The sequence below is a fragment of the Lonchura striata genome, chromosome 3 (assembly GCF_050655825.1).
Source record: "Lonchura striata isolate lonStrDom1 chromosome 3, ASM5065582v1, whole genome shotgun sequence".
In the NCBI taxonomy this organism is placed as follows: domain Eukaryota; kingdom Metazoa; phylum Chordata; class Aves; order Passeriformes; family Estrildidae; genus Lonchura; species Lonchura striata.
In genome coordinates this window covers 102229133-102240586 of record NC_140705.1, presented here as the reverse complement: position 1 = coordinate 102240586, position 11454 = coordinate 102229133, and the positions used below count along the sequence as shown (strand labels likewise).

Sequence of the window (11454 nt, the reverse complement as noted above, 5' to 3'; positions counted from 1 at the left end):
TCTGAGTGTACACAGACCACCCATCTGTGGCTCCTCCTCACACAGCCTATATTCCTCAGCAAGGGGAACTTCAGCAATAAAAGAAGGTAAAACATTTGCCTACCTGGCCTTTCAGCCAGAGCTGGTGAAAAAAGCTTCGCATACTCTGCACCACTTCTGCAAAGCCAAGGAATTGAAACTCCACTTTCCCTAAGGTGTACTCCCTTCCTGGCAGTGATTTAAAGACTAGAGAGAGCAACAATAGGCCAACTACAGCTCCAAAGTCAATTGCCTTCACATGTTTACTGCCCTGGTTAGTTTTATCTAACCTTCCACACCTGACCCAAGGCTCCTTGGAAAGCCTCTGACCTGGCATAGTAAACTTGGTCTGGTCTTAAGAGTCACAGCTGCTTTGCATGACGCTGTTTAAATCCCAGAGAGTGAAGGTCTCCCCCTAAGACCCCTGAGCCCCAGGGCTGGTTCATGTTCAGCCCCCAGAGTGAACTGGCTGGCTGGGTACTCCTCATCTTAGCAGCCTTAAGCTGAGCAGGACTAGCTGCTGCAAAGGCAACTCGGCACCCAGCCACGGCTGTGTTTACATTAGAGAAAATGGACCTCACAGAGACAGTTTGCAAACACCACAAGACGAACTTTTGTAAACTCCCTTGGTTTAGTCATCTTTCCCCATCTGTCAGAGAAGTTTAAGTGAGATTGAAAAAACACAGGAAATTACTGTGTATTCCAAGTAGTTGTGACTGAGCGGCTTGGCTGTTACATGGGATGTGGAAGATTCGCATCTCCTAACATTTCCAGCAGGATCCTTTGAAACACTTTCCTGGCTACGATATTTTAACAGGCTCTGCACACCCTGCCAGGAAAAGCCTCTGGGGTGCTTCGTGCAGCTGTAGAAAAGCTCATACCAGTACTGAGGAGCTCAAATGGTGACCTCCAGAAAGCGAGGGCAGCCCCTGTCTTAGAGGTTGCAAAGCAAGGGATGGACAATGTAAAAGGTCAGGTCCCTTTGGGAGGCCTCCATGTGAGAGTTACATCCACTGAATACACCACCAGATGAAATCCTTTACCTCACAGCAGTTTAAACCTTTCCCTTTCCCAAACCTGACTCATTTGGTTTTTGTTTCTTTTGTGATAAAACTTAAGAAACTTATTTTGTCAAGGTTCCTGGTGTGAGTAAGCAGCCACTGCACTTGCTACACCTCTAGCTCAAGAAGGCAATGAAAGGACACAGGTCAAATGCAGGCTAGAAATCACCCTCACCTCTTTGCTTCAGCCATAACTCTCTAATCACCAGATCACTCTGTAGTGGCAATCTGAGCTACAGGCAGCTGGAAAAGCAATTTAGGTATCGGGGGTCACAACTGGCATGAGGCTCCAGAGGGACCACAGAGCAGCCACCGGGTCACTTTGTTTAAATACAGCTCTAGCTCGTGCTGTGGCTCTGAACCAGCTCCCTGCTTCCCCTGCACAAACCCGAAGGGTGGTGGCTCACACTGTAGCACCCTGGCAGTGTGTCACGGTCATCGTGATGGTAGGGCACAAAAGGACAGATGGTAGATGAGGGGTGTAAAAGGAGGATGGAGGGCATGCAGGAAGATGAAATGTGAAAAAAGTCTCTGACACAATTTTGCTTAGGGGCGTAACACCTTGAGGACTGAAAGAAGCACTTCATTTTTGTGGCTCAGGCTGTGGCTGTTTTCCCTGCAGAACCAGCTGCTCTGCTGGCACTGCACATCACTGCCAGCTGAGGCTGTCTGGGTGCTGAGGATGCTTCCATACCCATGTTAAGCTGTTTCAACAGATTGGCTAATACAGTTAAAATAGTAAGATTTTACCAAAAGTAGTGAGTATATATGAAGCACAATGGCATTATGCCACGTGCTTTGAAAAAGAAACACGATTTTTTAAACCCAAATGAATTGTGCATTTCCAAGTGAAATGTATTACCTGGATCCTGAAGATAAAATGACACTTCTGTTCCTAGTGACAGCAAAATTGATGTGACAACAGAAACTTTTTTTTCTGTTGCTGTTTGGCATGTGCTGAAAAGCACAGTACTTCATAGTCATACACTCTATGAGCAAAGTGTCTTATGATAGAGAGAAAACCAATCTTCCTAGAGAGAAGTTCTTCTGTCCAGTTCTTCCTGGCAGGTAGGCCAGGATCAGGGTGAGGAGCATTCATTTAGCAATTATGTGGGGGACATATGGACGAAAGGCATTAGTATAATCTTGTAAAAGAACTATTTCTTGAAAATTTTTGATACTAGCTAAATGTCTTTAGCACTAGAGTGTGCAGTGGGGAAAAGGCCTATCACATGCCATAAATCAAATTGAATCTAAGTCCATTCAGTCTAGCCCAGGATGGAGATCCTATCAAGGTCTTTTCTGGGAATGGGACAAGGGTGTTTCCACCTCCCTTTTCTAATGTGAAATATCTCTGTCTCTTGTGAGGCCATCAGGATAACTCAGTGGACTCCTGACTCCAATACATCTACTTTCAGTATTTGCTATTATTTTGTGAGGCAAGGTCCAGAGAAAGGCATAAAAGGCCACTTATCTGTAGGCCAACTTTCATCTGATGGCATTTCCTCCCTTACAAACCCTGATGACAGTAAAATTGTCCAGAGCTGTAACAGATTAATTTCCAGATTAACCTGTTAATCTTTAGTCTCTAGAACTAAAGAAACCATTATAGAGTCCAGAGTAGACAAAGATCTGCTGATCCACCACTTCAGCTTGTGCAAATTCAAGCGAGAAGCCTCTGCGATAGGTTATGTGTGCAGGCTTGTTCTGGAAGACCAAGGAGCCCTTTAGGGTCAAAAAGCTTCCAGGCCCCCCCAAAAGTGTTAGCTGATTTGTGGTTTGGGCAGCATTTGGCCAGGTGTTTTCCTTGGCTGTATGTGCAAGCCTACAGAGAATCTGTTGCTTCTCAGTGCACCTTCAGACTGTCCTAAATGCTCCTGAACCCCTGGCTGTGAGCTCCTCACAGAGCCAGCCTGAAGTGCAGAGCCAGCTGCTGTGCAATCTCTAGAGCATGAAGCAGCTTGATTAAACGGTGTTTTCTTTGGTGAGGGGAGGGAACATGGGGGAAAGGATCCAGTAGCCATTGGAGATGTAAAATTAAAATGAATTTTGGTCATTTTAATAAATATATATCAAGGAAATTTCACTTTACTACAACAACACGTTAGTATACAAGCATCTAATAGTTAAGCTTAAAACATCAAGCGTTTATCAAATATTGGAAAAGAGCAGACATTACTAGACTATCTGGATATAACACAAGAAAAGTCAGGTTTTTTAAAAAATTGGTCCTTCTGGACAAATGTCTAAATGATGATCCTACTCATACACTGTATGAATGAGATCTATATTTAATATTATTATTATTAATAAAAAAGCTCCTGTCTTGGAGAAATCAGGTGGGACTTGTACTTTCTTTATTTGTCATTTTTCACAATGATAACCCTTACAAACTTACCAGCTTAAACTCACCTGACTTCATAAAGGTTATCACTGATTTATATCCTGTTGTGTTTGTGTTCACCTTGGCTGGGGTTAGCTTTTTCCTGTGACCACTGGGCATTATGAAAAAAATTACAGTTTGCAAATGTATTTTGCTACCCAAAATAACCAATGCCCAGGACTCCTCCAGCTGAACCCATGAAACCCAAAGCAGGAGATCTCAGACCCAGAGACCTGTCTGACTCCAGTGCCAAGTCTGGGGCTGTGTCCCCAGGGGACACTCATGCCCTGCACTGAGCTGGCTGCTTCCCCAGCACAGAGGTGATTTTCACCCTTTGGGCAAGAAGCAGGAGGAGATACCACTTGAGTGCAAGATGCTGTGGGAACAGGCAGCTATTTATGAGTCAGCTGTGGCCTGGATGTGGCTATTTTGCTGAGCACATCCTGCCAGTTGTTATGGGGGCTGTGGGAATTAATTAATTTAGTGAATCTAAGACTCACTCTTGGTCCAACCCCAACTCATGTCCTCTGGGCATATTGCACAGAACACTTTTGCAACCAATCTACCTAGGGATGACTAAATGTTGTCCTCAGCCACTGAAATCTCCAAAATGTTCTTTTTTAAAATTAAACCCCTTACATTCATTCAGATAAAACTGTGTTTATCACCACATTATTAATTAACATTGTGCTTTTTGCCTTCTTGTCTTTTTTTAAATCAACGGCAAAATTCATAGAAAACTCCCGCATGCTTTTGCAATCTAAAATAGAGAAATTATGTGAAACAGAATAAAGTATAAAACATGCCACTGGGTCATGAACTTCATTATACGAAGAAGAAAAAAAAAGAGCCCCAGCAACAGACAGTTGCCATAGAAACACTCAAGCATCGAATGCTTGTTTACAAGAGACATCTCTCTATTGTTTCTTAAATCCCTTCCTAAGGATGGCAAATCAAAAAGCAATTGAGCATCAAAAAGGAAGAACAGAGATGTTTGAATAGGAAGTTGAACTCAGTACTTCAAAGGTTAAAGGTTTCTAATAATATTGATCCACCCTGTGGGTTTCTTTTTTAATCTCTGTTTAGGCTAAATCCCTGCTGTATCAGATTCATACTTAATTTTCACACTGGCAAAAATTAAGACAAAAAGTAAGGCACCAAAAAAAAAACCTGCCCTGTGTAACAACAAACCTCATTAGTTATTACAGCTGAGGTGAAAACATGCAAGTACTTGAGCTGCATGTTTGATTCTGATTAAAATTCCATAAACAGGTTATTTCTTTATGCTATGTCCTATTTTGTCAGTTGAACAAGACGCTGAATACAGGAATTCAAGAGTATCACTACAAAACGTAAGGATGGTTTATTCCCAATCCATGAAGACAGTCCTTTGTCAGAATGAATACTGAGTTACAAGGAGCATTATCATCCTTGCTGGTAGCATCAATTTGTTTACCAGACTTCTAATTCCTTGGTAAACATAATGGAGGTTCTTCTTAATTAATGGCAGACTTCTTGGGGGCGGGGATATGTAAAACGATATGTTTTCCCCATCTGGCTGATTGGCATTTTCAGCAACGAAAGCTCCACCATAGCTGCACAGACTACAGTGCTCAGCAAGAATGCAACTGTGTTCTTTCTGAAGTCTCCACATGTATAAAAAGCTGCTGATGCGGATAGCAGAGACACTTTACGCAATCTGATCTCCACTCTACACGTCACGTTTGTGGCATGATTGTACCATTCGTAGAAAACTATAAAAAATCCGTTCAAAATAAAAATTTGATAGAGAAGGAACATGCTGTGCATGCTTCAATAGAGCAAGAAAGATGCCTCATATTTTACTTCCTTTGTTGCAGCAGATTTTATTACTTGGTAAAGATTCCTTTTTCCTTAAGGATTTTTTCCAAGATTCACTTATGTTGCTCTTGTCATTACATCCAGTCTCAAAATAGTCATAAAATTTGCCTTTACATTCAAGAGCATGGGTGCCTCTTACAGGTTCACAGTTTAGGGCGATGCTTTCTCTCTCAGGTTCATTACTTCCATTCTTGTCATTAAATTTTGCCTTTTCCTGATTACTGTGAGACCTGCCATTAGTGATGAATATTTCATTAGCAGGTATCTGGTCATCATTTCTGTAAGAAGGTGCGCTGCCAACTTCATAATCCACCTGCTGGGAACAGCTCGGCAAAGAGATGGGAGGGGAGGAGGGGGAGGAGGAGGAGGAAGAGGAATTACTTTCTGTACTAGCATTAACAGAGTAGGGTAGATTTAAATAGTGACTGCCACATTCTTGATAGAAGCAGCACATGTGGAGCTTCTCGTACTCCTCCTTTGCCATGCGAAGGCGTTTTCTGTACGGACAGTCCTGAGGCACAAACCACTCCTGTGGGGAGGTGCCATTGAAGGAGCAGGTGGAGAAGCACCAGTTGTTCTGCATGATGATCTCTCCGTGGATTCTCTTCATGAGATTGTTGATGAGGACGGATCTACGCAGGTAGACTTCAGGATCATCAATGAATTTCAGCTTTTCCAAAGACATGTAGAGAATATGGGCCCGCTCCTCAAACACGGAGATTGTCTGAAAATGCAAAAAACACATGATATGGAACTGAAGGCAGCCAGTTTTGTTCCAGACAAGGAGAAAGGAAACGAAGCAAAGTATTCTCTCTGTGTCACTACTGTTCTATTCTTTTTCTGAGGCATCTAAAACTGTTTTTTTTTTTCATTTTGCACATCCTTGTAACCAGGGACCTGCTTTTTCTCTTCCACAGCATACCCCCGTCTTTAGGGGTAAGCAGCTGAAGGAGGTAAATCACTGAGCATTACACCACAGAGGCAATTGCAGGGCAGAAATCCAAGGTGGGAGAGTGAAATCCAGATGCACACATCTGGCTCTTTAATTACATTTGGGATTAGAACATAAAATTGTTGTGCAGTTTTGCTCCAGTGATGGCTAGGGGGGCCTTTTGTTGCAAATGGACCCAATTCCATCATCCCCTGTGGGGCTTCTGCAAAGCCCTGAAGCCAAGCAAGAGTCCTTCCTGCAGCACCAAGATTTGCAAGAAGAGGCAGCCAGCAGCCATTGCTTCACACAGTGAAGTGTTGGAGCATTTCATCTGCTGCCAGTGGAAGAGGCCCTCCAGCGAGGAGGTCTCCATTTGCCAGGCTCTTACACTGATCTTGTGCACAGAAGTGCATGCAGGGAGGGAGGCTGGGAGAAACCCATCTCAAAGCATCCCAGCATCTGGAGAGCAGCTGTTGGCCTGTGTACTACGCCCTGTGCTCTACAGGACCGGTGGGAATGCAGATAGGCAGGGATAAGGTCAGGAAACGAAGAGAGGATAGGGATTTGCAGAAATCCTGGCTCTACGCCCACAGATTTGTTCTCCCTTCCCTGGTCCTTCCAGGACTCCCTTCTCAGCACTGGCAGCACGAGCAGGTTACTGCCCCTGGGAGGCCCCAGATTCTGCACTGTAATCGCTACCCTGGGAATCAAAATAAGAGAGGGGGCAACACATGCTACTGTAAGCACTAGTAACTAATTTTCATTTTTAGTAAGAATTTGGTTTGCGTAGGAGGAGAGCAGCACAGCACAAAGAGAGACTGCTCTAAATCCCCCCATCTGTGGCTTGATCATTCTTCCCTTTCCCACATGGTTACAGCATTTTTGCAGAGTGGAAGTCGTAGCTATGAGGACTGAAAGAGCTTAAAGCACAGCTGCTTTTCACATCCATTCAGCTCTCCTCAGCCCTCTAGCTCTTTCCACAGCCTGGTCATGTCTGTGAGGCTTAGAAGCAGCACAGTGCCTCATAAAAACAAAAATTGGCCATAATTTCATATGAGTTCACAGCTGAAGCTCTTTGTTAGAGAGAGTAATTTTCTATAATAAATGACTCATTTTAAATTATATTAAGCCTATAGGTTCATTTGCGTCCTTTGTACCTGATGCAACAACAGTCAGTGAAGCCATAAAAGCCTGGAGCAAACCAGTAAGCCTTGAACTGGGATTCTCCTGGAGATATGTACTGGAGGGACACCAGTAAGAACAAGTTATCAAAGGATTTCTTATACATGTTTGCCAGCAGCCCTCTGGAGAGAAGCCCCAGGCCCTACCATCTTATCCTCTATGGGACAAGTAATCTTAGAACATATCTCTTTACTGGGTGGCAGAGGTATAAACATGTAATAAATTCAAGGAAACCTGGTGTGCATCCTCCCTCTGCCAGAGCTCAGTGCTGCAAAGAAGAAAATGTATTTGGGCTCAATGGAAGAAATTGGTGACCCAGAGTTTCTGACACGTTACACCTCTGCAAACAACAGCATAAAACAGTGGCTGGGTCTAGCTTACTAATACCTCTACAACTGCATCTTATTGCTGTTAGAAGAGGCTAAATAACTATTCCTCCTGCCCCTCTTTGTAAGGAAATTAATCACTGATACAAAAATCCAGCAATCTTATAAAAAAAAAAAAAAAACAAACTGGCTGAAAACTGGGAGAGTGAAGTAATATGTGTGAGACACTCACTAACCAAAGCACTTTTTTCAACACCCTTGGTGCTGTTTATTCACTGTCTTGGCAGGAAACCAGACATCTTCTGAAATTAACAACGGGACAATTTTTCACCTTTCTGGTCCAGGTACTTATTTCCAGACAACTCTATTTGTAGCTGAAAATTTCTTCAGCTACTCTAAGGTATTTGGGAACTGAGCTCAGCATTAATGCTTGCTTCTCCTCCACAGAAATCTCTCCCTCATTGCCAAGAGAACATGGGTAGCACTGGAATTCCATGGGCCAGGTAGGATTCAATAAGGTAAGGATGGTGTCTCAAGGCATGAGCTATCCTTAAGCATTTCACCCCAGGCATTCAGTTCCACACAGAACTGAGCCCTTAATGAAAGGGAGCATAAAATCTCGCAGAAAAAGTCAGATTTCAATTTATGTATTCACCGGCCTGGGAAACGTTTGCTCTAATCTCTCCCCTGGCAACTTTCACTAAAAATATTCTTTCATTTACTAATCTGTTCTTTGGGAGTTATTAGCTTTTTAATAAACATGATTAAATACTGAGGGAACTTGTACTTGCTTTCCAAGCCATTCTGGTTTTTTAGAGGATCAGTGACCAGTGTGGGATGTATGGAACCTCTCACTATTTTCCCCTCTGGAAAGGAAGTTTTATATGAGTGGGAAATCTTTTACTTATGTTCTGCCTTTCTGTTGTTTAAATGTTGTTACAGACCTGTTTCTGTAAGCAAGACGTGAACTAGCTAAGAACAAAATAATCTGAAAAAAAAAGTTATTCTCAGCATTTCCTTTGCAGTTATTATTGCAGAAACGCCTTTGCTTCTTTTGCAATTGATGACAATACAACAATAAATGTGAAGAAGTGACAACTGTTTGTTTCTGAGCAAACAGCTGGATCATTCTCCTAATTTCAGCAGAGTATTTCAGCCTTCTGGAAATGGGTCAATCGAGTGTTACTAAGCATCTGAAACTCAGAGTAAAAATAATGACTATGAGAAAACATACTTTATGTGAACAGCTGCTGAGTGGCGGATGAAAATCCTCTTCTTCCACATATTTCCTTTTAAAGTATGTGATCTTGGATGTCGTTACAGGATTTGAAATTCCCCTGTAATGTGATCCTGTGGGTAATAAATCAGATATGACAAATGACATGCGGTTTGCCGGAGGTTCTCCAAACAAAATACTTTTCATTTCCCTTCGCGCTACAGGAGAACGCCGCCGCATATTTTCGCATCGATCGGCGGCGATCAGCAATAAACCCTCTCCCGCCAGGCGCAGGACCCGCGGCCGCTGCGAGCGGCGGCGCGGGGAGCCGGGGCCGCCGCAGGGCGCTCGGTGCCGGACAACTGCGCCGCGACAGCGCCCGGCGGCCCCGCGCACCTGCGGCCCCGCGGGAGACCCCCGCCCTCCGCCCTCCGCCCGCCCCGCTCCGCGGACAGCCCCTGGTGCCGGGGCCGCCCGGTGCCCCCGCGGCGGTGCCGTGCCTACCTGCGGCGGGGGCCCCGGGGGCCGGCGGGCTTGGGGCCGCGGCCGGCGGGGCTGCGGGGCCGGGGCGGCCGCAGCAGGGCGGCTCCCAGAGGGCGCGGTAGGCGGCGAGGTCGGCGGCTCCCTCGGCGGCGATGGGGCGGCCCAGCCGCTGCATGGGCAGCACCAGGGTCATCGCGGGCGCCGGCACCTGGAAGCGAAGCAGCGCGGTGAGCGCCCGCCGCCCTCACCTGCCCCCCGCCCCGCCGCGTTCCGCCCCCCGCGGCCCCCAGCAGCCAGACCTCCGCGCACACGTATATGAAAAACATACGCGTATCGACCTCACATAGACACGCGTTTAGGGTTTTTTCCCCTCCCTCCTTACGGCAGGAGAAAGAGCGGAGCCCTCTCCCACAAAGGGCGCGGGGTCCCCGGCACCGGGAGTTGGTGCGCGCCGCCCCCGGCCCCGCTCCCGCCGCCCCCGGCCGCGCTCCGCTCCCCCCGCCGCCCCTTCCCGGCCCCGGCGGCGCTCACACACCGGCTCGGATCCGCTCACTGCCTTCCCATTTCCTCCCGGCGGCGGTGGCACGGCGCGCTCGGCACCGGCGGGGTGCGAGTCTGCCTGTCTGGGTGCGTGTGTCTGCGGTGCGTGTGTGTGCGAGAGAGAGCGCGCCCAGCAGTCCGGGATCGCCTTCCTTTCTTCTTTCTTCCCTCCCAAACGATACAGACAGCGGAGACTTAGGTAGTTGTTTCCACTAGCCCCGATCGGACTGAACTGGATCTGCCTCCAGTCAAAACACTGCGAGACTAAAGACAGAAAATTGGCTCCGGTTTCACGCCGTGAGTTGCGGTCCCACCGGAGCCAAGCACAACATCGGCGGAGCGGGCGGAATATTAAGCAGGAGCGGGGACTCCGGGGCCAGCGCCGGGCTGCGAGCTGCCTCCTGCCGCGCCAGCGGGCGGGAGGGGAGGGGAGCAGGGGGGGAAGGCGGCAAACTTTCTGCGAGGAGCGAGGGATGAGTTCATAGTCACCTACTTCTTGGCAGAGGAGCGCGGAACAATGCGCCCAGACACGGCCCGGCCCCTCCCTCTCCTTCCTCCTCCTCTCTCTAAGAAAGCGGGATGTAGTTTCCCCTCGGCGCAGCCCTCCCGGAGGAGGGCGACGGCCCGAGCAGGCGGCGGGAAGGAGGGGCTGCAGGTGGGCAGGTGGAATTTCAGCAATTGTTTGTGTTAGCAGCCGAGCGCTCTCGAACAAGAGGAAAAAATAAACCGCAGCAGAAGAGGGAGGAAAAATAAATCGTTCACATCTGCCAGTTGTTTTCTTAAATCCTAGCACAAGGCTGCTACTTTATTAAGAAACGGCTTCCAGCGTGCGCTGTTTGTGTCTTGGATGCCTGCATGCATGGATCTGCCTTGCCTCCTCACCGGGGCACAAACGGGAGCTGGAGGCACAGGCAGCTGCGGTCCCCAGGCAGTTTGCCTTAGTAAGGGCCACCAGTCTCGCTGCAGGAGGACTGACAGGTGCCTAAACCTCTTCCTCAGAGCCAATTTACTGCTAATGCACTGCATATAGACCTCAGTCATTTTTCTTGCCATCTTGTTTTTCTTGGACCAAGGAACAGCATAGGGAATGGCAAGCCGCTGGTTGGCCCTTTGAAAGTTACCCCTGACACAGACAACATCTATTATTTATTCCCCACACCTTGTCTTACCAGCTGAGAACCAACACATGGAAGGAGTGGTCAAAACAACTGAGTCAGTCTGCTGATCTAACAGCAGGACCAAGAAATGACCCCAAGAACCAGCTAAAACCTCATATATTTTGTATCTGAAAAGATTACACCATCATTAGAAAGCAGCAATGGACTCTTCTCATTAATCCAGATGGAGGAATCATTCACAGGGGCACATCAATCTTCTCACATTGGCAAGACATCAACACTCAGTGTTTGTCCTGAGAGAATAAGGGTTGGAAGAAACTCACTACTGCTTCTGGA

General features: G+C 46.8%; 1 protein-coding gene across 1 annotated transcript; it reads right to left on the bottom strand.

Annotated features, from left to right (window-relative positions):
* Positions 1-3121: 3121 nt before the first annotated feature.
* SERTAD4 (SERTA domain containing 4) lies at positions 3122-10595 on the bottom strand. Its single transcript, XM_021547575.4, has 4 exons — positions 9996-10595; positions 9482-9668; positions 8996-9111; positions 3122-6046 (listed from the first exon to the last, which is right to left on the bottom strand). Exons 2-4 carry the CDS (start codon positions 9651-9653, stop codon positions 5297-5299), a joined length of 1038 nt encoding a protein of 345 aa, XP_021403250.1. The 5' UTR covers positions 9654-9668; positions 9996-10595; the 3' UTR covers positions 3122-5296.
* Positions 10596-11454: the final 859 nt, after the last annotated feature.

What these genes read in the sequence shown, in the direction of transcription:
- SERTAD4 (XM_021547575.4), bottom strand. Translation starts at nt 9,653, where the DNA reads ATGACCCTGGTGCTGCCCATGCAGCGGCTGGGCCGCCCCATCGCCGCC. An exon ending in CCCCGGGGCCCCCGCCGCAG is followed by an intron (nt 9,112 to 9,481) that starts GTAGGCACGGCA and finishes TATTACCCACAG; the next exon opens with GATCACATTACAGGGGAATT. An exon ending in TCAGCAGCTGTTCACATAAA is followed by an intron (nt 6,047 to 8,995) that starts GTATGTTTTCTC and finishes TTGCATTTTCAG; the next exon opens with ACAATCTCCGTGTTTGAGGA.